Here is a 27,815-nt window from a genome sequence, read left to right on the forward strand (position 1 = left end):
AAAATAATTCCGAATTTCGAACACTGTCCTCAACCTCAAAGAGCGTTCTACTTGTATGATAATTGCGTATGTGTGATAAAACTGCCGTGGACTATCCCGGACGTGAACATTAGATGTATTGGACATTCCGTATCAAGAAAATATAGCTTTACTCTGGACTATTCCGAGTTACCAAAACCTTTGTGTGTATGTCCATGTGTGAGCGTTTCAACCTGTCTTTGTTTTATGTGACTTGACTTGATTTATTTTTCAAAATACAAACTTTAACTTTTTATTGCTTGACTTTCGTTTTATAAATCATTTGTGTTACTTTCACCAATTATATTCTATTAACTTTGTTAACGTTGAATTGCTAAAAACAATAGTGTAAAAATCCAGAATGAAAATAATGAATGTAATAAATAAAATTATTAATTGTCGGAAATGCAATGCAAAATTCGGGAAATCAAATGCAGCGAAAACTGGTAGCCCCCCCCTCCCAAAAAAAAAAACAACTACACTGTAGTACATGTAGTACATGTACAGACTTCGATGCTCGATTGTATACTCTAATCGGCACAAGTTTTAGAAATTAAAACGTTTATGAATAAGAAAGTTTAGTGACGCGTACTTATCTCTGCCGACTTTTTAAAAAAAAATTATTTGACAACCTGCGAATTAAAAAAAAAGATCGCGTATGATTATTGGTTAATATTATAATAGGTTATGGATTAATCATGGATTTCAACACCAGCCCTGGCCTGCCATTCTCGACTCTGAAGGAAAGCATTGTATCATTTCAGGGGGGTTACGTATCGCAATGAGTGGAAATTTAATAATTTAATCTCTTTTAGTCTAATAAACACGAAAGAATTTAAAGGCTTGGAATATTTGTTTGAAATTACAGGAAGCAATTTTGAATTTGTAAGAAAAATTTCTAATTCTTCATTTTTTTTCTCGTATTCTTAAAGCTCATATATGTTGGGTGCTCTTCTGTGTAAAACAGCATGTACTTAGTTAATATCAAGTACATGCACATAAAATCGTGTCATTGTAATATTCTAGCTTTTTATTCGATGAAATAAAAGAAATTTATAATTTAATTTTCGATTTTCATGAGAATTGAAAACGTCACTTCCACTTACAATTTATACTGTGTGCATTTGTCATGTTTGTTTGTAATTGCTATTATAAACAACATCGCAATTTTTCCTGAAATGATTTAAGCAATTAGAATAACTTGATATAGGCCCGTATACATGTAACGATTGCAATTACTTCAAAGTTGAGAGGGAGACGACGGCGCCTAAATATGTGTATCTTTCCAATAATAGAATCATCCGTTCAAATTAAAAACAATTAAGTTGCAGTTGTGATATCCCGATTCTTTAAATAACGAAACTATATTGTACTTAACAAGTGTAGAATTCAACATTAATTTATGTACATGTGCAATTACAATCATAATCAAAATTGGCAGAGTTGTCGATAGGTCATCCTGCGTCACCTATCAATGTAACCGATGGACTCGTCCAGAGAAATCATCTGTACCTGAGTAAAAGGGGAGCGCAGCGCCTCTTATTCATTCGTCAAAGAATAGAATCAGACATTTTATCTTTTAATACTTATACATGTTCAAGAAAACCTTTATATTTGTGTCTAGAAATATTCTTACGATTTACGCAAATATTATAACAAATTCTTGATTTTAAACTCAGTAAATCGATGACTAGCATCGTTTTAGATAACTCTGGGACTCGCGTAAAAATCAAAGAGCGGTAATGTTGACCTCCGGAATGTATATAGGTCAATGCGCGATCGATAAACGGGTTGCACAATTGTAAACAAAAACAGTCAAAGTCCGAGGAAAATTCACGATGCATGAATTAAATGACAGTGAATTATTTTAAGCTTGATTTTTTTTTTTTTATAAATAATGCTACATTGAGTATCGAATGAAAGATGATAAGTATTTTTCCTATCTCCCGTCTTGTAATTTAAACTAAATACAAGGAGAAGGTTGTCTCTGAATAATCTGTATGACATCCAGCTAGAGAATACGTTAAAAACTTTATTTCAACAAAGTTTAACATTCAATTTAGTTAAGTATATTATTCTTATCCAGTTTATTTCAGTTATAGTACGTGTTATTCGCGTACGCATAAAGAATTCTTCACTTGCTGTATAAAATTAATCAGTTACCTGTACATGGATTATAAAGTTTGCTGCTCATTTAATAACACAAGATTCGAACAAATAACGTTTTCATGAGATCAATAAGATGTTAAAGAACCCATTTCAAATCGATAACCATATCGAAATTTTACCGTTTTTGAGTTATAATGCAAAAACTTTCAAGTTCCCTTGACCCCTAATTTGAGGGGCCAGCCCCTTTTTAATGATGTCAAATGATAGATCTTAAAATTATGCACAATATTTGTGAAACATGTCTTAACAAATTATTTTTAGTTTAAAAGATACACAAGGAAATATATGTAAAATTTGGCGCTTTTAGGCATTCTCATTTTTGACCCCTATCTAACACCGTTTTGAGCGCAGAAATCGAAAAAGAAAAACCGATGTGCACAACTTCAATTCTTTCAGTATATAAATGCAGTAGACATTCTGCTCCAGCTTTTGTCGTTTCTGAGCCTTTGTCTTGAAACGAACAGTACCAAATTTTCATTTAAAGGGAAATAACTCGAAAGCGGAAGGGAATTTTTGAAATGTATGAAAACATTTTAATTGAGTTTTGTAACGTCCAAAAACTCTGAAAATTTGAGCGAAATCTGTTAAGAAATGAGCGAGTTACGAGGTCTCAAAGTTGGCGTCTAGGAAAAAAAAAAGAATAATAGGAATAATCTTAACCATCAGAATCAGTAGAAGGTCTTCCGCCTGAGCGGAAGACCTTAATTAAAATGAGAAGGGGGAGATTAAATACATATTTGGAAGGTGTGTAAGTGTATCAAAATTAAGCTTTAAAATGATACATGGAAGAGGGGGGGGGGGTCAATAATTTAGTTGATACACTCATAGTAACCTTAAGAAGATTATGTTTTGCTTAAATATAGATTACTATAGATTACTTTAGTAAACTATAATATACTATATAGTTCTGCATCATTTGAATACAATTATAATAGATTCAAGGAGTATTTTTGATTTAAATTTATCTTGACGATAAGAGGTTTATCTCAAAGTTGTGGATTTTACTTTGAAAAATAGCACAAATTGTCATTTTGACAATGAAAATAACATTTTTTTTTATTCAATAGATAACTTTGATTTTTCAAAGTTGAAAATGTCATAAAATGTAATATCCAAGAAAAGCGATTAGTGAACGATATTAAACAGGTTTTGCAACAAAAATAAGATTAATCGAGAAGTGTTACTAAAACATAACAATTTTCGTTTGTTACAAACTTCATAAAAATAGCACAAATTGTCATTTTGACAATGAAAATAACATTTTTTTATTCAATAGATAACTTTGAATTTCAAAGTTGAAAATGTCATAAAATGTAATATCCAAGAAATGCGATTAGTGAACGATGTTAAACAGGTTTTGCAACAAAAATAAGATTAATCGAGAAGTGTTACTAAAACATTTAACATTTTTCGTCTGTTACAAACTTCATCAGAACCATAATCAGAATTTCCAAAATCTATATTCAACAGGTTGCCAAGATTTCGTTGTATTAGCAAGATTGTCGTAATTTAAGTGTAGATATCCTAGTTTAGAATAAAGAAATGAACAATGCTTGTCAATAGTTTGTATAACATGACGAGGTATTGTTGATATCCACCGGTAAGCATTAACCACCGAATTTCCCCTGTTCGTACAATAATCACACAATTTTACGGGTCCCTTCATAATCCGTGTGACATAGTCCCTTACACTTTTCGTATAGTTAATCTTTAAAAAATTATATATATTTTGCACTATGGTTAATGGATCTTGGCACAAATTCTCGTAGATAACACTCATTATTCTGTCTTTATGGCAGTACTGCACCCCCTCTAGTGCTGACAAATCTAGTACAATACGATCACACAAATCCTTTGCAGACACCGAAAGATTAGCTTCATTGACAAAATTTGTAAACTGCGAATGCAATGTACCTCGTGGGTCGCGTACAAGATGAACAATTTTCAGTGTTGGGAGCCATTCCAGTAGTTTCCCCGCCATGAATACAGACAGTCTTATTGTTTTTATCGTCCGTGTCCCAGCTCTAAGGCATCGGTCACGTAAAATCCATAAACAGTTCCGTACAAGTTCAAGTTTACTTAGTGTGGTGTTCTTTGGATTGATGCATCTGTAATAATTTCCCAGTTCTGGGGTATGACTTTGGATGAAGTGACTTGTTAACACCGTCATGTCAATGTGTTCAAAATTGCAAGTAAACCAGCTGTAAAGTAATTCTGCAGAGACTTTTTCAAGTTCATTCTTTGAAATCATTCTGGAAAATAAAGAAATTGTAGTTTAAAATTAATTTTTTTTTAAATATTCACAAGATCATATTTACAGCTACACTGATAAAATGTCCCTTAACTGAACTTAAAGTAGGTCTACACTCGCACTACGTCATTTACGAATAGTAAAACCGGAACCACGCTTCCTTTTTCCGAGATGTGATTTTTTAACTATATTGGTTTGACTTTTACTTAGCGTTTTAAATATCCGGTAACGATTTTGCTCCAAGTCGCTCGCGTCAACAAACGTACAAAAACTGATTCTACAGTTTAATTAATTAAAAGAGAAGGCTGGAAACAACTTTAATTTCAGTTGAAAGAAATAATTAGGTAAGAAAATGATAATTCTGTGAATGATGCATGTTATATGCGTTATATGCCGTGCCGATAACATGGACCACGAACATGCTACATCAGAACATGTTTCAAGCTGTCGAAGTCGAGGCGACTATTGTCGGCGGCCAAGTTAAAGTTAATATGTTCTACGGTGCGACCGTTGGGGCGAGCGCAGTTATTTACTATCAAAAACCTTCACACAGCTTTTACTTGCACTGCCTATCCTCAATAAAAAAAAAATGTCACTTCCCAGGCATCGGGATCGAGATTCCGAAAAAATCGGAAATACCCGAGCAGTGTAAATGACGAAAGTATGACGTCAAATAAAAAGTCCTGTTGACTTAGAAAACAAACGATAATTTTGTGGCATGGAGATTGCATTAAATCGTTGTTTGTAATTTTTTCAAGTAAGTTGTTGCTATGTTTAAGCCACCATGTTGCTATGCACCGCAAAGGATTATTGGGAGTTTGGAATTTTTTCACGCGGTGAGATAAAAATTTCTTGGAACAATGTGCAGATTTCAACCCGAATTTCCACCGTTCGTACACGTTAGTCTATTGAGCTCGCAACGCGAGCGGCGCTTCGCGCCGCCTGGCTGCGCTCGCTAATATGTTTTACGGTGTGGCCGTTGAGGCGAGCGCAGTTGTACCATCAAAACACTTAAAAAATTGATCAGCCACTTCAAACATCAAGTCGCACGAGACATCTCGTCTAGCTGTGACGTCACACGACGTCACGGAGCTCGTCGGAGCCTACGGAAACGGCCGAGCGTCTGGTTGAAACTATAGACCTAGCACAATTTTGGTCGAAAAACATTGCAGAGTTATTTTTTGTTTCTTTGAAAGATTTCTACAAACTGAAAGCTTTTTATGCTTTAAGTTATTGTTTATTTATTTATCTATTTCACGGAAGCAACCGACATGACTTAATTAGCATATCGTCAAAATTCGTAAGTTTCCGGTGACGTCATATGTATCATTTCCGAAGGGCAAGGTGAAGGCCAGTGTTGTGGCATGGGGGTATTTTTTTTAATAAGGCAAAGCAAAATCATTTCGTTAAGTTCTCGGTAAGAAACAATGTTCCTTTATTTTTTTTACTATTTTTGATTTATTCGCGCAAAGGACATTGGGTAGTGCAGGAATTCTGGGAATGTTGCACAGAGAAATTTGCCTGACGTATGTACAGATTTCATTCCGAATTTCCTCTGTTCTTACACGTTAGTCTATTGAGCTCGCTTCGCGAGCGTCGCTTCGCGACGCTCGCTGCGCTCGCTATTAGTGATAATTCGGAAGAAAAGTAATGACTACGATTTGACTTAGACAATTTATGAATTTTACTAATTAAACATTACAAAATTAAATTTACTTTGTATAATAATTATTGTATAAGACGCATACCCCGCCCCCCCCCCCCCCCCCCCCCCCCCACCTGCTTACCCACGAATCACAATGCAAAAATTATCTTTTGAATATAAGTATATGACAAAAGTTGATTCACTTGCATTCTTACTTTCTGTAACAAATTTATCCAGTTTGTTAGAATCAATCAATCACTTTTATTTTCATTGTCTCCAATTTACAGACAAGTGTGTTTTAATTTTTTTAAAGCGTTAAATAAGATAAATTTTAGGGACAATAGGTATTGGGTGTGTATAATTATTGTTTTAAATATGTACAACTTTGTTAATACAAATACCAGGTATACACACAAACATTAACAGTATTACAGGAAAATGTGGCATTATATTACTTCTGGAAGAAGGTAATTAGGGGGGTCCCTTTAGTGTAGAGCTCATACCACGAAAAGTAATGCGTCAACATGTAATTTTTTTAAGCTTATTCTTTTTCTTAAATATCATTTAGTAAAAATAATGCAAATTTACGAAGTTTGAGTCCATAATTTTTTTTAAATGGCCGAGATTGAACTGTGAAGCATATTTTCTCATATTAAATTTTGATACGTTAGCCTAACAAAGTGCATCTATTTATAATAATTCATGCAAAACAATGATTATATATTGTTTACTAACATTTTTCTACTTTATTTTAGGTATTAAAGTTGAATAATTAGACTTTAATTCATTTATATACTACAAAATCTAGGATAGGTAAATTTTCAGTATTTTACATTTCGGTGTATACACTCCGATAGGCAATAGCGGAAAAGTTAACATGTTGACATATATTTTTTCTTGCGTCTATCCGTTGCTGGGATGTATGTCTATCTTATAAAAGCAGATTTTTTAAGATTGAGCCCATTTAGTGCCGAGTGTAGAACTACCTTAAATGATCCGACTCGAAATAATCAACTTTGTTGCAATGTCATTTGTATTGTTTAATGGACTTTTGAGCTTGAATACTGTTTGCTTTATCCATATATTTTATGTCATGCTATGAAATATGAAGATAACCAACAGTAATTATTGTCCCGTCAAAAATACAAAGAGGAGTAGAGCAAACACGAGCCTATAAAAATCAAAGATGGGATCGGGTGCCACTGATCAGTGAGCATCCCCGTCCACCTGCCACACCAGCCGCTAATGTAATATATTATACTTTCACGTAAATAAGTTGAATCTGATTGGTAGAGAAACATTTGTTAAAAAAAACTATTACCCGCTGAATAATGAAGCCACGCCCTCCAGCGTAGCAACAGTCAACAGTGCTTAACGACGGATGATATTCCAAAAAATAGCGACTGCGCAGAATTTATGCGCGCACAGTTCATTTTGATATGTATTTGTATAAAACATTCAGTATAATATAATAAATATTACATGTAGTTGAATGTAACATTGAAAATTTTCACCCCTCGAAAACCATTGTCGACCTCGGCTGCGCCTCGGTTGACAATGGTTTTCTTGGAGTGACAATTTTCAATGTTACACTCAACTACATGCAATATTTATATAATGTTACTATTATACTGAGTATTGCTGAAATATTCCCGACTCGGCGTTAAATAATAACAATCAATCATATCGCAGTTAGATAAAGGTCCGTCGCTTTGTTCATTGAAATTACACTGAAATTTGGTAGTATAGGTAAATTCTACAATTCTGCAGAATTATAAATCTAGTTTATGACACTCGAAGATTTGATGAATAAAAATAAAGAACTTCCTTGAAAAGACAATTTGTCCTATGCTTTGAGGCATTTTCAATGATATCGTAATGATATATTGTTAATGTTCATTATAGAATGACTTTGAATGATACTGTTCCAACGAATAAATGAAAACTGTTGTTCAATAGAGAGAAAGAGAGAGAGAGTACTAAGTGTAAATTATCTTGAGTCTGATATTTTCACTATATTTTTTATAACTACATCCAACTATTCACCGTTCTGTTCCGTTTAGAAACTGTATTGCAGATTTTCGATTCACAGCTTGTGATATGCCATGTAATGGTTCGAACATGTAGAAGTCGCCTTCAATGTGGCGGACCAGATCAGCTGTTAGTGTAGATCCGCTCCTCATGTACGCCACTATCAGTCGCATCGGCGTTTTGATGTTTTGATTGTCTGCATATAAATATATTGATTCAATTTTTGATATCTATCGCAGATTGTTTGATAGGAGATCTTATAATGTAAGTCAATTTAACAGGATAACTTTATGACATAGGGCAATAATATTAAGTTAAAGACAAGAATTCACAAAAAAGAGTCAAAGACATAGATTTCAGTAGATGCTAATTTTCAGTATTTGAATTTAAAACAATTTGAACGAATTTATAAACTTTGAAAAACCAAACTTGCAAATGTATATGGAACATGAGCAATATTTTCGTGAAGTATCTTGATGGGTGATGAAAAGATTTTCTACTATTTTGTTATTTTTTTTAACCAAGACAGATTTTAAATAAAATATCATGACATCAACGAATACTAATACATGTATCACTGGAATGAAAGACATAATGCACAATTGCTCATTGATAAAAACTCTTTACTATTACATTAAATAAATTCATATATGTATTATTTTATTTATTATAAAATAACGAAAGCATAATTTTTTTTTTGAAACCATGAGGTACATGAACAACAACGCTTTACGCTAGCATATTCATGTTAGGGTGAAGCTTCGTAGTTCATGTCCCAATGAATTGTCAAATATCAAATTCAATTCTTATATAATCGATTAAATGATTTACACATTTACTTTTAGAGTATTGTCGTCATTGAAATACACTAATTTATCATTTCTCTTTCATGACAGTCAATATTTCACCTTGTTATTATGATAATTATGATACCTGAAAGATACACCGGCTTTGTTTCTGATGGACAGTATATAGGGACAATTCGTAAGCTCTTGATAATGGTGAGGAGGTTTCTATCTGCAAAAAGATATATGAGCTCCGATGAAATGTCAAGAAAAGAAATGTGAAAGTAAAATATTATTTTATAATTATATACAACGCCATTTAAAAATCATCTACATTAAATAAATTGAAAAGAGTTGAATAACTAGATCTACATATAAACAACCCTGGAAAAGGCAATAACAAAACAATTCAGAAAACTAAGGGCGTGGGTGGTGAAAGAGAATTGGTTTCTTCCCCTTGCTCTGCCTACTTTGCGATAGAATCCTGGCAAACACCTGGTGAACGTCTGTCAGTTATAAACAGTCACTTAAAAATCAATACCCTGGTAATTAAGATTTATCGTTTTTTGATACATTTCCAGTGACTGCCAATAGATTCAAAGCGTGCCGAAAAACTCACAAAAAATTACGAAGCTCAACTTAACGTCAATTTGTGCACTGTTTTCTTACTCACATATCGAGATGCCACAACTTGCCAGCGGAGGAGTAAGGAATTGATTCTTACTTGGTGAGTTTGAATTCTACTACGGGACGTGTAGTCCCTATAAATCGATGACCTGAAGGCGCTTTTTAATTTGAGCGGAAAAGGAAACAATCGACACCCCCCTCAGCCCCCCCCCCCCCCAAAGGAAAGAAATACACCTTGAGAATTATGAATGACCCAACTAAAACGAAAATGTCAAAACAAACATACAAACAAAAACGGCAAATAGACTAGATGTATTTGGGCCAACTAAAAATAAATTTCAAAGCACACAAACAAACAAACAAACAAGAAAAAAACTCAAGCAACTAAACAAGATGCACTTGCGAAGTCTGGCAGCTTTCGTCGCTTTTTCTCCAATGCAAGTCAAACTCCAAAGTTTAAGATATTAAGATGCTTTTATCCAAAGAATGGACCCGCCTCAATGAATACCGGTATTCCTGTGAACTATCATTGGAAAAGCAGTAGCCATTCAAAAGTTATATGACCAAGGTTAAGTTTTTTTAAAAGTAGGTCAAATTCAAACGTCGAAGTCAAAAAGTCAAAATTGTTTGGATCCAAAGGTATTGTCACAGGAATACTCTGGCACCAGCTATTCAAAACTTATGGCAATGCTACTTTTGTTATATTCTTGCGAAAGTTGTCAAACTTCAAGGTCAAGAGGTCAAATATGCTGATACCCAAAGAAAGGCTGTGTCACAAGGAATACTCATGTTAACACATGTTCACTAAAAGAGCCATAGCTCCAAACATTCCAAAGGATGAGGTTTAAGTTCTTTTCGGACAAACAGCTGTACAGACAGACGGACGCACTGGAAAAGCTATATACTCCCAAATTTTTTATCATGGGGGCGTAAAACAGTGAAAAACTAAAGGAACAAAAAGTACTGTCTATATGCTCCACAAACCTTTTCCATGCCCAGATGGGGTGGGGTTTTTTGTCGCTTATATAAAAGAAAGACTTGTTATACTAAGTGTACATAAATTGGCAAGTGTTTTTAATATTAAAAAAACATATTATATATTACATATACACTTTCAAATCTCATTAGATCTCCCATTTGCATCATTTGTCGATTCGATATATCCTGGTGAGCTTGAGATAAAAGATACCACAAAGTTCATATTTGGACATTTGACTTGAAAAAGACGTTCATGGTTATCTAAAAACGGAGTTTATATCTTACAGTTGATTCGATACGCAAGGGAGAGCTCTATATATACGCATGTACAATTTTTAAAACGAAGTAAATTACTGACTAACAAGTTAATGAAATCATGACATCAACAGTCTCGTTTAAAGTCATCACTCTGTAAGTTCTATGGTCGATACAATGGCCCTGTCAGCAAATACAGTTTATCATTGAGTCAAATGCTGACTGGTGTTTTGCTAGTCCATTATTCACACACTGAACTGAACACAGATTTTTCCGTTCTTTCCCGGGTATGACAAGGAGCACACGGCGGGTATGACCTATTGACAGGGGACGCTCTCTCCTCTATCGCACCTGATCCCACCTCTGATGTTTTGGTGGTCGGACCCGTGTTTGCTCTTCCGCTATTTTGTATTGTTTTATGGAACTTTGAGCTTGAATATTTTCCATTATCTCCGTATTTTTTTTATGGAAATTTGAGCTTGAATATTTTCCATTATCTCCTTATTTTTCATTATAAAAAATGAAGTTCTTTATAAAGAAATTAAGGTATTAATGCACGCAGTGTCAAGTATTTAATTTCATGAATTTCATGTAAATACAATTTATTCTTGGTAACAGGTATAGAAAGGGGAGTATCTTGCTGTGGTAGATCGTTTCGAGGTTATGAAAGATTGATTATATCGTACTAGTAGAAGTCATTATATGCACTGAACGCTCTTTTTCAAATAAGTATTTAAAGTCCCCCTTTTCGTCAAGTTTGACAAAACTTTTTGTGCTGTGCATGTTCTGGTGTCACGTTTTTAATCATGCACTCTTTATAGCAGAGGGGGGTATCCTTACGTTATGTTTTAGAGTATTTCCTCTGTAAAACACAATATTTTGAAATTAATGTGATTATGTGATGCTTTGATACTTTGGAACACGCTTACCATATATAGATAGTTACCCCGCCTCTCAAGATATTTGAAATATTCAATTTTTGCTCATACTCTCAAACATAATGTAAACCAATATGCCTTTTTCGTGATCAATCTACATTTAGTTTGGTAAGATATTCATTTTTGCAAACAACTATAAGGCTTTGAATATTTTATATTTTTCTAAAATTCATATATGTTGGAGGAAAATGCTCACATTAATTCTTGTTGGGCATTTGATCTTTACTTAAAAGAAAATGTTAAAAAGTAAGCTTTTCGATATCAACTTATTTTCCTTGAATGTGTTCAAAGTTCGTGCACTCTACCTTATAAATATTTTAAACATTCGTATTGACTGAAAATTAAATGCAAGCTTTCAAAGATCTTCCGAAGTAAAGATCAGGGATGATTATTGTATTGCACTTATAATATTAGGCATGAGATAAAAGAAATGAGAGGATGCTTGAATGATTTTTATTGAAATTATCGTGCGTGTTCCAGTCGGAATATCTAAACATAGTCTTTAGCTGAAAAAATCTTCAGTTTCTATTTTCTATTTCGCAGACAAGCTATTTTGTATCGTATGACATAGCATCACATATCTTATTCAGAAACTTTTGAAAAGAATATGCATCACATATCTTATTCAGAAACTTTTGAAAAGAATATGTGAGCTCTGGTCGTTATTTTATAGCGAATCCTTTCTTAAAAACGTAAATGCGCTACATTGTCGTGAATATGCAATGTCTGGCGTGAAATAGCATTTTATAGAGAAAGCAATTAAATCTCTCAGGACTGAAGAAACTTACAATACATATATACATTAAACAAAAAAGTTAAAATCCCTTATATTCACCAAAATAAGATTCTTTTACCTCAACTAAAATGCTTTATTTCTAAAATGCATATATAATTCACAATTTTTATATGTGAGGGGATATTGCACATTTTCAGAATCCAAATACATGTACAGTGTTTCTTTCATTTCGAGTTTTGTAATTCGTTTAATTGCTTAAAAAAACCTTTCGGAGAGATAATTTTCAACTTGGAAATCATCATTTAACCTTTTGAAATGTTTATCTTTGTGACTAACTCAAATGTATTGCACAGATTGATCTAAATGATAACTGTCAGTAACAGATGGTATCACTGACTATGTTAACAAAGTTAATGAACACGTCCTTGTAATTAAGTTTCTTTTCTTCTTATACCATTAATAGGTCAGTCTGTAGGTTAATCGCAATGTGATCGGAAGGACGCGCGAACAAGGTCCGGTCTCATAAGATCCAAGCAAGTAAGAAAAATAGATAGTAAATTTTCATTTGTCAAGCGATCGATACTAGTCATAGCAATCAATATTCTTTATGAATATGATATATGTGTTATTACTATATACTTGTATTCACTAATTAAAAATCATGACTTATGCATCCTATTAAAAACAATAATATTTAAACATTAAATTATTCTTGATGATGGTTGAAGAGTATTGATAAATGTTATATTTTGCATTATAAAGATGACATACATGTATATGTAGCACAAGAAACACGACATGTTTGACTTAATACTTAGAAGTTCTCAATTCTAATTTCAAAGTATATAAAAAGCTATATTTTTTTTTTTACAAACAGTGTTCAATTAAAGCTATTAATATAGGGCGTATCTGGGCTGGAAAAAAGTAAAAATACAAGTTAGATTAACTGTAGATTTACATGATATTTGCTATTTACGTTCAAATTAAAATTTTTACTGGTTTTGAACTTAAATATCCCTACCTTTCTGTAGTTAAATTGACTTTAAACTGTGTTTGAAATAAATCGGTTATTGTTTTTAAATCTCGAAAAATCTATGAAATGCGATTGATTTAAACTGTGATTTAAACTGTGTAATTTGCAGAAAAATCATATCTTGATATAAAGTAACAAAACAAATAGAAAGATCTTTTTAATGTTAGTTAGTCTTAACTTATTAAAAATGACTTTAACATAATTATATATTGTACATGTAAATGTAATTTAAGGAATTTGCGATTGTAATGATAGTAGAAAAATTCGAAAGTTATAATAGATTAATGAATGATTTGTATTTCAAAGACAGAACGTGCTGTAAAACTAATTGTAGTAAGGACTCACTCAGAGTAAATGCAATGTTAAACTAATTGCTAAAAGTGATGAAAAAGAAAGTTCATTTTTGTAACGAAGTGCTCCTTCATAGAAAAAAACCCTCAATAATAAAAATTTTCAATCATAGTTTAGCACTTAAAAGGAAAACTGATATGCTTCAAAATGAAATGAGGTATTAATATATCTGGTTTCACTAATAACAAAAACCGACTGTATTGATATTATTGAGCTGAATTCTTTAAAATGGCCTTCAATTGACATTTAAAAGCAGAAAGTAGAGAAATCATTCCTACATCAAAGATGATATAATGCTTTGATTTTGGAGTTGTTATAAAGTTGATTATATAGAATGCGTCGTCTTTATATTTACTCAACGTCCTTATTTGCTAAATGTAAAGTTTAAACAACCCAATTCCGTCATGTTAGACGAGTTCTTTTGTACTGCACATGACCTGACATCACGTTTTTTTTAATTCAAGAACTTTAAAAATAGAATTTGGGGCCTACTCTAATATTAACAAAGGTATAGGATTTCTTTTGAATATGTTTTGAATCTACGGAAATTGTAAAAAACAAACCTGCACTAACATAAAAAGATGCTTTTAGCATATGGAAATGAGAGAAGTATGAAATATTATGTAATGTGTATGACATAGCCTAAGAATCATTTTTTTTAATACAACAGACTTTTTTTCGACATTTCATACAAGAAAGCATTCTAAATCTTCTGAAAGAGAAACAATGTAATTTTTCCTGTATAAAATTTGCTATGAAGACATAGGAAGGGGGGGGGGGTTCGTTTACATTAGTAAAATCTTATTATACTAATCTGAGTGGGTATGATGATTTTATGTGTTTGGCTAGTGGGTACACTACACTTGTATTAATTTCCGATATAATATTTATCTAAAATTACGAAAAAATCTCTAAGATTTGTTCTTAAGAAGCTCACATGTTTACAAAAATATCTTCGACCTGACAATATAAATACATGTTTATCGTTAATAGTCATATAAACAACATGATTCGAAGAATTTCATTTTACCATGGTACTTTTTATTTCTGCTGAAAACTGTTTTCTTCAGTGAACTCTGAAGAAAAATTACTCCTTCATTCCATCAATTGTTTTTTCTTAATTAAAATTACCCTGAAAAGTGGCATGGCGGTAAATCTCTATATCTTTATTTTTAGACTTGTATAATGCTGTTCATAATTCTTATAGACGAAACAATCGAATAGATATATAAATTAAATTTGCCTCTTTTTGAGACAAACCAAATCACTTATTTAAATTAATTTTGTAATTTAGCCATATTGAATATTTCTCTCTCAAGTTGTTACGTCTTTATTGTTTTGTAAAATTTGAATACACATTTAATGATATGAAAATAACAGTTCTAACCCTTTTCATAAGTAGATTCTTTTATTATTCTTTTTAAAATACACTGTTTAATTATATCTTGAAGTATGAATAATGTTTAATTTTCAGCAAGTTTCGCCCTTAAAAATTTCACATTTTGTAAAATATAAAGAAACAATGGATGTGAAATGTAAAAAATAAATGAAATAATTATCTGCAGAAGTTGACATACCTGTAAGAATCGAGTAGATATGTACGAACGAAATCAGTCCAAGGAACACAAACAGATACCAAACTTTCGAGAAAAAACTTCTTGTTGGCCACATATCCACAACTGCCTCGACTTACTTGTACTCAAGAAAAGTTTATTTCACCTCTTCGTACATTGGCTTCTGAAATGTTTACAGAAAGTATCTGTTGAATAAAAGGTAAAAAAAAAACCGACTGAAACGCTCTTGTTTTATTTCTTAAGAAAGATGGGGAGGCAAAACTGATAATCAATAAAACAGCTATAAGATGTGTTTTATTGTTGTGAGGTAACGACAGTCTGTTCAACATAAAGGGACCCTATTTGTTCTGTACGTTGATTCAGTCACCGTCACGTTTTCAGGCCTACAAATTTGAATTTTTATCCATTACATCGATAGTTCTGTTGATTAAAGAACTTGAATCAATATTCAATGTCATAAGAACGCTTCTTTTGGTTTGCTGCAGTTTTTCAATTTTTTTTATTTCTAAATGCGCCAATATGGCTGCCCTTGAAACGTGAGCAAATGGGTCATAGTCCCTAGAATTCAAATCAATATCTTTTGAAAAAATACTTCAAAAGGTTTGAAAAAATGATTCAATACTGTGAAATTTTGTGTAAAAATTGTGTAGGTTTTTTTTAATAATATTTGACTATCTTGTATGCTTAACGAAAAAATTCTGTTCAATATAAGCAGACTTTTCTCAAATGATTCCCTCAAAGGCAAAAATCTTAGATAGTATTGTATTGACAAAAATGCTAATTATACTTTTAAAATTATTCCTTTTTATCCAGTTATTATCTATTTATATAATTATAATTTACCATGAAAGACAATATTTATATCAAGTGTATGACATTGCTTTCAATGACTTGCATAAATTTTTATCGAATTGGATGTTTTTGTTAATAATAGTGAAATGTTTTTGTTTTGTTTTAAGGGGCATTTGCATAATGAATCGGAGCAAATTTATGAAGAATGTTTAGTCATTGTATATTACCACAAGAACGAAGCATCTGTTATGACTACATTTATAGACTGGGGGTATATTTTTTCATGCTTGTCTCCTGTCGGTTGCTATACTGTCATGCAATAATTCAACAGTGTTGGCTGTAATGAAATGTATTGAGAAAACGAACAGTACTCAAATTCAGAAGTCTCTTAACTACAAAATTGGATCAGAACAAACATGGACCTCAAAAACAGGTGGGTTCAGGTGTCTGAGGGAATTGAGCATCCCCTGCCGACCGGTCACACCCGTCAAGATTGTGAAATAACGGAAAATCCGTCGACAATTCGGTGTTTATATAATGGCCTGGTAATTAGTATGTAAAACTTCAGTCGGTATTGACTCAATGATAAACTGTATTTGCTGACAAAGTCATTGTATCGACAATAGAAAGTACGAAATGATGACTTTAAACGAGACATTTGAAATTCTTGTTTCATCAACTTGTTTGTTAATAATTTACCTCGTTTTAGAAATTGTTCAAAGGTAAAGCATACTCTTGAATATCGAATGGACTGAGAGATATAAACTCTGTTTTCAGGTGATGAAGATCTATTACTGCATAAGCAAAGGAAATTTACAATTGAAAAGTAGTCATTATGTTTACCATAAAGCTTGGTTGTAAGATTACCATTAAATTCTTTGGTATCTTTTATTTCAAGCTCACCAGGATATATCGTATCGACATAAGAATGGAAATAACCATTGTATATTAACAATACGTCGTCAATATATCTAAATGTCGAGTTGAAGGACACAGCAAGTGTTTTTCTTCTTTTCACGTATATGATTTTGAACAAACTCTGCTTCAAATGAATACAGAAATAGGTTTGTTAATTAAGGAATGCAATTGGTACCCATGCAAGGATCTCGTAAGGATTTTGTTAAATATATGATCCGTGATCACTTGACAAGTCATTCTTTGATTTATACTAGTTACTTTATTATGACCAAAGGTCCATTACACAGTACAAATTAGCTGAGCAAACGTGGGCCTCTAAATCTTCAGAGATAGGATCAGGATTGAGGATACCAAAACGTTTATATAATCCTTACTGAAATAACCCACTGATATCTAACAGAACACTCCTCTTATACTTCTTAATCATACACTTCAATACCCACTATGCATCACTACTCTTAGAAATCAAATGAAACATTAACTCTGTAATCAATGAAAATCTTATATGCATTATACCTATTATTATACTTCTGTTAAAATGTTTCCTATATAAAGTTAAGAAGGTAAAATAGCTATCTTTGATAGTCCACGCATAGCAAAGCTATACCCCGGGGTATAGTTTTTGCTATCCACCCTCGGAAAATTTTCATGCAATTTTTGCCACCAATTTTGATTTCCAGCGACAAATCTATTGAATGATGATGTCATAATGACTTCAGTAGCATTGTGACGTCATCATGATGTCAGATTATTCTTGTAGTATCATCTTACTAACAAAAATTCAACCTCAAAAATTGTAATTATACATCAGTATAATAAAACATTTATCCACTGGTTGTGAGTGGGATAGCTCTTTCATCAAACCCTTGACAGGAACTATTCCCCTCGGGCAAGCACTCGGGGAATAGTTCCCTGTCGCAGGTTTGATAAAAGAGCTATCCCACTCACAACCAGTGGATAAGTGTATATTATACCTCTGTACGTTCAGAAACTTCTTATAGTATCCTGAAATACCCCTTTATTCTTACTGAGACATGATTATAAAACTAACTTAAACATACCGGTCATAATTTTTGAAACACTGATATTAGTGTGTCCTTCCAAATCTATTTAGTTTACTAAAACCCATCAAATACTAACTGATATCACCCTTCGCATGTTTAAATGCCCCTCTCATACGTAATAAAATCTTGTATTAAAACCTTGCTCTAATATTTAGTGTAACATTTGTCTAATTTCTGAAAAATTTAGTCATCCAACAGCAAGTGGTAGCGTCTCAACATGAGTAAAAAAAATCTCGAAAGGGACGTTAAACAAACAAAGAGATGAAAAGAACCATTAATTAGTTAAACATTCCTCCTGTTTTCTACTTGAGTCTATAAAAATGGTAAAATAGACTGCATCATAAATACATTTAGTGAAAATTGATTTTTCAAGATAGAAATCGATGTTGTACTTGCCCTGTTTTTTATTATATAGTTTGCTAATGCATACATTTCTTTGGATTTCTTTTTAATCTGATGGGTCGACTCCAAAGTAACAATGACAACTCTAATTGCCAGAAAAGCAAGAGGGAGTACTTACATATGTATCTATATGTTATATACCTTGGTACATCTCATTCAAGATGGGCGATTAAAGGTGTTGGTTACGCATCTTTCAAAATAGGAAAATTGTATTCTAAGAGAGCTTATCATCATTTTTGTAGAATTAAAAAAGAATAAAAAGTAGTTTTAAACCAAGACATAGCAGAGCATTTTCTGTAAAAATAAAAAAAATTGATAATTTACAGCTGTATACGTGATCTAATTTAACTTACCTGAAAAAATTGTGCTTACTTGATAAAAGAATTTAACTCCTAGAAAAAAACAAGAAGTCAAATTTTTTTGCTTCCTGGAGTTCACATGTCGACTTTTTTGTACCAAGATGTTAGACTAAACATTAAAAAAGGCCAGCAATTTAAAACGGTTTTAAAAAAAACCGTCAGTGTAACAAAAGGCAAGGACATAGTGCGTTTGTATTTCTTTAAAACGTGACTCTTAAAGGGAGGAGCAAACTATTAAACAATGAATTTAACAAAATTTCTGTTTATACCCGCACTTTCTAAAGAAAGTTCGGGTATATTGTTGTTACTCATGTCCGTCCGTCCGTCCGTCCGTCTGTCACACTTTTCTTCCCTGAACTCCTCCTACATTTTACACAGTAGCTTAATCATCTTTTGGGAGATGGTTGGTGGGGTTATGTAGATGTGCAGTAAGGTTTCGGAATTTTGATTTTGCCCCGGGGGGTCAAATGGGGGTCGAAAAATGACGTTTTTTGTGCAAAAAGTCCCGTCTTCCCTGAACTCCTTCTACATTTTACTCAGCAGCCTAATCACCTTTTGGGGGATGATTGGTGGTTTCATGTAGATGTGCAGTAAGGTTTCGGAATTTTGATTTTGCCCCAGGGGGTCAAATAGGGGTCGAAAAATGACGTTTTTTATGCAAAAAGCCCCATCTTCCCTGAACTTCTCTTACATTTTACTCAGCAGCCTTATCATCTTTTGGGGGATGATTGGTGGTGTCACGTAGATGTGCAGTAAGGTTTCGGAATTTTGATTTTGCCCCGGGGGGTCAAATGGGGGTCGAAAAATGATGTTTTTTATGCAAAAAGCCCCGTCTTCCCTGAACTCCTTCTACATTTTACACAGTAGCCTAATCATCTTTTGGGAGATGGTTGGTGGAGTCATGTAGATGTGCAGTAAGGTTTTGGAATTTTGATTTTGCCCTGGGGGGTCAAATGGGGGTCGAAAAATGACGTTTTTTATGCTAAAAGCCCCATCTTCTCTGAACTTCTCTTACATTTTACTCAGCAGCCTTATCATTTTTTGGGAGATGATTGGTGTTGTCACGTAGATGTGTAGTAAGGTTTCGGAATTTTGATTTTGCCCCAGGGGGTGAAATCGAGGTAGAAAAATGATGTTTTTTTATGCAAAAAGCCCCGTCTTCCCTGAACTCCTTCTACATTTTACACAGTAGCCTAATCATCTTTTGGGAGATGGTTGGTGGTGTCATGTAGATATGCAGTAAGGTCTCTGAATTTAGATTTTGCCCCAGGGGGTCAAATGGGGGTAAAAAAATGACGTTTTTTGTGCAAAAAGTCCCGTCTTCCCTGAACTTCTCTTACATTTTACTCAGCAGCCTTATCATCTTTTGGGGGATGATTGGTGGTGTCACGTAGATGTGCAGTAAGGTTTCGGAATTTTGATTTTGCCCCGGGGGGTCAAATGGGGGTCGAAAAATGATGTTTTTTATGCAAAAAGCCCCGTCTTCCCTGAAATCCTTCTACATTTTACACAGTAGCCTAATCATCTTTTGGGAGATGGTTGGTGGGGTCATGTAGATGTGCAGTAAGGTTTTGGAATTTTGATTTTGCCCTGGGGGGTCAAATGGGGGTCGAAAAATGACGTTTTTTATGCAAAAAGCCCCATCTTCCCTGAACTCCTCTTACATTTTACTCAGCAGCCTTATCATCTTTTGGGGGATGATTGGTGTTGTCACGTAGATGTGCAGTAAGGATTCGGAATTTTGATTTTGCCCCGGGGGGTCAAATGGGGTTCGAAAAATGACGTTTTTTGTGCAAAAAGTCCCGTCTTCCCTGAACTCCTTCTACATTATACTCAGCAGCCTAATCACCTTTTGGGGGATGATTGGTGGTTTCATGTAGATGTGCAGTAAGGTTTCGGAATTTTGATTTTGCCCCAGGGGGTCAAATAGGGGTCGAAAAATGACGTTTTTTATGCAAAAAGCCCCGTCTTCCCTGAACTTCTCTTACATTTTACTCAGCAGCCTTATCATCTTTTGGGGGATGATTGGTGGTGTCACGTAGATGTGCAGTAAGGTTTCGGAATTTTGATTTTGCCCCAGGGGGTCAAATGGGGGTCGAAAAATGATGTTTTTTATGCAAAAAGCCCCGTCTTCCCTGAACTCCTTCTACATTTTACACAGTAGCCTAATCATCTTTTGGGAGATGGTTGGTGGTGTCATGTAGATGTGCAGTAAGGTTTCGGAATTTTGATTTTGCCCTGGGGGGTCAAATGGGGGTCGAAAAATGACGTTTTTTATGCTAAAAGCCCCATCTTCTCTGAACTTCTCTTACATTTTACTCAGCAGCCTTATCATTTTTTGGGAGATGATTGGTGTTGTCACGTAGATGTGCAGTAAGGTTTCGGAATTTTGATTTTGCCCCAGGGGGTGAAATCGAGGTAGAAAAATGATGTTTTTTTATGCAAAAAGCCCCGTCTTCCCTGAACTCCTTCTATATTTTACACAGTAGCCTAATCATCTTTTGGGAGATGGTTGGTGGTGTCATGTAGATATGCAGTAAGGTCTCTGAATTTAGATTTTGCCCCAGGGGGTCAAATGGGGGTAAAAAAAATGACGTTTTTTGTGCAAAAAGTCCCGTCTTCCCTGAACTCCTTCTACATTTTACTCAGCAGCCTTATCATCTTTTGGGGGATGATTGGTGGTGTCACGTAGATGTGCAGTAAGGTTTCGGAATTTTGATTTTGCCCCAGGGGGTCAAATGGGGGTCGAAAAATGATGTTTTTTATGCAAAAAGCCCCATCTTCCCTGAAATCCTTCTACATTTTACACAGTAGCCTAATCATCTTTTGGGAGATGGTTGGTGGGGTCATGTAGATGTGCAGTAAGGTTTTGGAATTTTGATTTTGCCCTGGGGGGTCAAATGGGGGTCGAAAAATGACGTTTTTTATGCAAAAAGCCCCATCTTCCCTGAACTCCTCTTACATTTTACTCAGCAGCCTTATCATCTTTTGGGGGATGATTGGTGTTGTCACGTAGATGTGCAGTAAGGATTCGGAATTTTGATTTTGCCCCGGGGGGTCAAATGGGGGTCGAAAAATGATGTTTTTTATGCAAAAAGCCCCGTCTTCCCTGAACTCCTTCTACATTTTACACAGTAGCCTAATCATCTTTTGGGAGATGGTTGGTGGTGTCATGTAGATGTACAGTAAGGTTTCTGAATTTAGATTTTAGATTTTGATTTTGCCCCGGGGGGTCAAATTGGGGTGGAAAAATAACATTTTTTATACAAAAAGCCCCGTTTTCCCTGAACTCCTCTTACATTTTACTCAGCAGCCTATTCATCTTTTGAGAGATGGTTGGTGGGGTCATGTAGATGTGCAGTAAGGTTTCAGAATTTTGATTTTGCCCTGGGGGGTCAAATGGGGGTCAAAAAATGACTTTTTTTATGCAAAAAGCCCCGTCTTCCCTGAACTTCTCCTACATTTTACACAGTAGCCTATTCATCTGTTGGGAGATGGTGGGTGGTGTCAGGTAGATGTGCAGTAAGGTTTTGGAATTAAGATTTTGCCCTGGGGGGTCAAATATGGGTCGAAAAATGACGTTATTTGTGCAAAAAGCCCTGTCTTCCCTGAAGTCTTCCTTAATGTTACTCAGAAGCCTAATCATCTTTTAGGAGAGTTAAATATTTTGAAAATTATGTAAAACATCAACATCAAGGGGTAAAAAAAGCATCACATGCTGGGAAACACCTTGAATTCTTATGAGTAATTAATGTATATGTCAAATGTGAGAGTCATATCTCATCTCAATCAAAAGTTATAAGCAAATGCAACATTTTTGAAAAGTAGAGGCTTGACCTCTTCAAGTTCAAGGTCACAGAGTAAAAGTCATGATTTATTTGGAAAGGTCTTATCACAGGTAATAATATACATGCATTATGTTATGAATGCCCTAACTTTTTTCTTTCAAAATGATGAATTTATAACAATTTAATTTTTTTGCAAGTAGGTCAAACTTCTAGGTCACAGGTAAAAAAAACAAGATGTGTTTGTGAAACACTATGCGCCCGGCGGCAACAAAGTTCAAAAAATCTATTTTTAGCATATTGATCACAGTCAAGGTCACAAGGTCATTGACCATGGTGTCATTCGAAAGAACTTAATCAGTGGAGTATGCATACTAAATATGAAGTCCCTATCTCCTATGGTTCAAAAGTTATGGCAAAAAGTGTAAAGAGCTATTTTTAGCATATAGGTCACAGTCAAGATCACAAGATCATTGACCTTGCCGTCGTTTGAAAGGACTTTATCGATGGAGTTTGCATACCAAATATGAAGTTCCTATCTCCTATGGTTAAAAAGTTATGGCAAAAAGTGTAAAAAGCTATTTTTAGCATATAGGTCACAGTCAAGGTCACAAGATCATTGACCTTGATGTCATTTGAAAGGATTCTATTAGTGGAGTATGCATACCAAATATGAAGTCCCTATCTCCTATGGTTAAAAAGTTATGACAAACAGTGGAAAAAGCTATTTTTAGCATATAGGTCACAGTCAAGGTCACAAGGTCATTGACCTTGATGTCATTTGAAAGGACTTTATTACTGGAGTATGCATACCAAATATGAAGTCTCTATCTCTTATTGTTCAAAAGTTATGGCCAAGGTTAAAGTTGATAACAGACAGACAGACAAACAGACAAACAGATAAACAGACAAACAGACAAAAAGACAAACAGACAGGACAAAAACAATATACGCCCGGGATCTATCGATCCGGGTGCATAAAAAACCATGCCATTCTCACAGGTAAATACTAATACATAAGTTTAATATTCAGTAGATATGACCGTGATGACCAAGGTTAAATTTATTGAGACAGATGGACAGTCTGACATACAAATATACATATTTCTATATGAATAGGGTAAAATTGGCCCAGTGGTTCTAGAGAAGTTAAAAATGTAAAAAGTTTTCAGACAAACAGATGGACGACACGTCACGACAGACGTTATATGTTAAGGAAACCAGAAAAGCTCAAATGAGTGTTTTGAAAGGGTTAGAATATGGTTGCAGTATTTGAAAAGCTGTTTTTTTCATGCAGAGATATGCATGACCAACATATTCATGTTTTATATTTTCTTTAGTAATTTGTTTGTTTGTTGTGAATACATCTCTCTTGGGAATTTTTCCCTCATATGGAGACACCACCAAATAATAATGAAGACAAGATGTGTTTGTGAAACACTGATGTCCCTGTATGGAAGCCTATGGCGAAGGTTGAAGTTTCTCAAATATATGTCAAACTCAAAGTTCAAGGTCAAAGGGTTCAAATTGTTAGTATCAGAAGAAAGTCTTGTCACAAGGAATGCACATGTGAAATAAAGAAATCCCTAGTAATTCCTGTTCAAAAGTTAATTGCCAAGGTTAATTTTTTTTTAAGTGGTTAAAACTCTAGGGTCAAGGTCAAACATATTTATACCTGTTGACAGTTCACAATGAATACACATGTTAAGCATGAAAGCCCTAGCACCTATTGATCAAAATTTAGGCCAAGTTTAAAGTTTGGTATTTTTCTTGTAAAAATGTGTATCCTAGGTCAAGCGATTTCAGGTAAAAATTAATGGTACCCAAATAAAAGGTCTTAATTGTCACAAGAAATAAACCTATAAAATGTAGAAGCCATTTGTATAGCCCATCCCACTTAAAACTTATGGGCAAGGTTATAATTTCTGCAGACAAATAGACAGACATAATATAAACACAAGAAACAAAATATGTATAATTAGTCAAATGGAAAAAAATATACTATTTAATTGGAATCACAAAATAGATTGTTATTTCAGGGACAGGGAGTGGGTAGGGAGATTGGAATCCCCCCCATCCCCCCCCCCCCCTGGAATTTGCTTTGTTATTTAAACAAGACTATATACTGAAGCAAATAAAAAATGACTTTGGACATCCTCCCCCTAACTGAGAAAACATTGACCACACTATCATTGTTTTTATTTTGTTTATTTGTTTTCAGTTTTTTTTTCTCCTGCTTGTCAGGAAATTCTGGGCTGGAAATTTTTTGACTGAGATGTGAACCCCTCTCCCTACTCCCGAAAAAAATTCTGGATCCGCACCAGTATTGGCAGTAACTGAATGTCACATCGACAATGGCAGATAACTTCACAATATGAAATTCGTCTAGTGTGGCATGCGATGATCTTTGACCCTTTTTGAACTTTAACCTAATCGTTTGGGTTTATTTTACTCCCCACTATACTTAAACTTGTACTTACCGACTGCCATATATGTTTGTCTCGTCAACTTCATGAAATATAAATCCAATTATAACACAAAATGAATTAATCCAATGCACACCAGACTGCAGCCATGTGCTAATTCCATTCGACAAACCTTCGTCGATTCCGTCACCTTATCAGATGAAGTGGGAATCGGCCGAGGTGTGCCAAATGGTGTTTAATCTAAAAATATGATAATGGGTGACGCAACGTGATGTGATGTAGAAATTTACATGTTAACATGTATAGTACAAGAACAAATTTTAAATTAATTCATAACAAACGATGTTTTAACAAAACTTTTCCATCTAGCCTATTCCAAACAGTATGTGCTGTGTGATTGTGGTGTCGACGGGGGGGGGGGGGATTAATAAATTTAAAAAGGTCCTATTATGAGCAAAACATTTATCAAAATCTAATTTACATCATTAATAGAATTCAAACTGGTATATAATGAATTAAGCATGTAAAATAAATATAAGAGGTTCTGAGTTATAGGTCACAGGGCCGGTCAGAGAATTTCATACTCAGTTTGATGAATACGTGTAAATCATTAGTGTCGGAAGCAAATTCAAAGTGGGGGGGCTAGGTGTAAAAAAAATTTTTTATACCTTCTAAAAAAAACCTGACAAGCAAAAAAAAAAAAAAAAAAAAAAAACGAAAACATCAATTTCCCAAACACGAAAATCCTATTTCGGGGGGGGGGGGGGGGGGGGGTGTTGAATTCGAACTTCAGTACCAAAATTTTTTTTTCTATACACTACCTTTTTCCCATTTTTTTACCTATACCGCCATGTGTCTGTGGAAAGTGGGGGGGCTAAACCTATGAAGCAATGTTCAATATCTATACTAAGTATATGTTTGGAAAAAAGCCCCGGCCCTAGCCCCCCCCGGTTCCGACGCCTATGTAAATTATAGAATTATTTTGACTTTTTCCTTGGAAAGCCGGCCAATATGTAGGAGCGTGTTTTAGAGGCAAACACCTTAGTGCGGGTATTTCTGTCTCATGACAGCATCTAGTTTTATTTTGTTATGCTGGAGTAACTTCAGTTTGCTCAACATGAAAAGATGATATTTGTTCGTAAGTTCGATTAATTCACCAAGACGTTCTTTGACCCACTAATTTCAATGGCATTCACTAGCACTGCACCGATTCCTCTGTATAATTACGGCATGAAATCAATATTCTATTTCACAAATTATGCATTCGGTCCTTTTGCTGTTTTATTTAGAGATACACAGTATATAAGTTAAGTTTGTGTCCATGCAACATTTAATGAACGTAAATTACGAAAACTAATCAATTCATCCTTTGCATGTTTAACTGACCCCTCTAATACGTCGTTAATTTTAGTATTAAAACATTGATCTAATATTTAGTTTAACATTTTTCTACTTTCTGAAAAATTTAGTCATCCAACAGCAAGTGGTATCGTCTCAACATGAATGAAAGGAAAAATTTTGAAAGGGACGTTAAACATACAAAGAAATAAAAAAAAATTAATTAATTAAACATCGCTCCCAATTACCACTTGAATGTATGAAAATGGTAAAATAGACTGCATCATATAAATACATTTATTTAGAATTGATTTTTCAAGATAGAAATCAATGCTGTATTTGTCCTATCATATATATTTTGCAAATGCATGCATTTGTTTGGTAAGTGTTTTTACTCTGATGGATCGACTCCAATGTAACATTGACAACTCTAATTGCCAGAAAAGCAAGAGGGAGTTATTACTTATATATCTTTATCCATCTGTTATATTCCTAGGTACATCTCATTCATGTTGGGAGGTTTTACAGTGTATGTGTTGGTTACGTATCTTTCAACGAGAAAAATTGTATTCTGAGAGAGCTTATAATTTTTGTAGAATAAAAAAAGAATAAAAAGTAGTTTTAAACAAAGACATAGCAGAACATTTTATGTAAAAAAAAAAAGATAATTTAAATATGGTCTAATTTAACTTACCTGAAAAAAAAATGTGCTTACATGATAAAAGAATATAACTCCAGGAAAAACAAGAAGTCAAACTTTTGCTTCCTGGAGTTCACATGTCGACTTCTTTGTACCAAGGAGTTCACATGTCGACTTCTTTGTACCAAGACGTTAGATTGAACATTTTAAAAAGTCAGCAATCTAAAAAGGTTTTTACAAAATCGTCAGTGTAACAAAAGGCAAAGACATGGTGCCTTTGTCTTTCTTTAAAATGTGACTCTCAAGAAAAGGGGCAAACTATGAATCAAAGAATTTTATTTTTAAAAGAATTGGTTTTAATTTGTTGTGCTGAGGTAACTTCTGTTTACTCAACATGAAAAGATGATATTTGTTCGTAAGTTCGATTCATTCACCAAAACGTTCTTTGACCCACTAATTTCAATGGCATTCACTAGCACTGCACCGATTCCTCTGTATGATTACGGCATGAAATCAATATTCTATTTCACAAATTATGCGTCCGGTCCTTTTGCTGTTTTATTTAGAGATACACAGTATATAAGTTAAGTTTGTGTCCATGCGACATTAAATGTACGTAAGTTACGAAAACTATCTTAATATATATATCTTAATATAAATCTTCCTATAAAACACCCTTTTGAGATTTAATAATAAAATG

At 33.9% G+C, this 27,815-nt stretch overlaps 1 protein-coding gene across 1 annotated transcript in view; it reads right to left on the reverse strand.

The window, feature by feature from the left end:
• LOC134280389 (carbohydrate sulfotransferase 1-like) overlaps positions 1-15,575 on the reverse strand; it is a 45,144-nt gene extending 29,569 nt beyond the window's left edge. The window contains exons 1-4 of the mRNA XM_062762797.1: positions 15,395-15,575; positions 9,048-9,131; positions 8,130-8,310; positions 3,433-4,439 (exon numbers count right to left, since the gene is read on the reverse strand). Coding sequence (XP_062618781.1) covers positions 3,629-4,439; positions 8,130-8,310; positions 9,048-9,131; positions 15,395-15,488 — 1,170 coding nt within the window. The 5' untranslated portion in view covers positions 15,489-15,575 and the 3' untranslated portion in view covers positions 3,433-3,628. Of the gene's footprint in view, positions 4,440-8,129; positions 8,311-9,047; positions 9,132-15,394 lie in introns of the transcript that reaches the window.
• Positions 15,576-27,815: the final 12,240 nt, after the last annotated feature.

The sequence above is a fragment of the Saccostrea cucullata genome, unplaced genomic scaffold (assembly GCF_032062105.1).
Source record: "Saccostrea cucullata isolate Sc308-1 unplaced genomic scaffold, CSIRO_AGI_Scuc_v1 ctg1432, whole genome shotgun sequence".
NCBI lineage: Eukaryota > Metazoa > Mollusca > Bivalvia > Ostreida > Ostreidae > Saccostrea > Saccostrea cuccullata.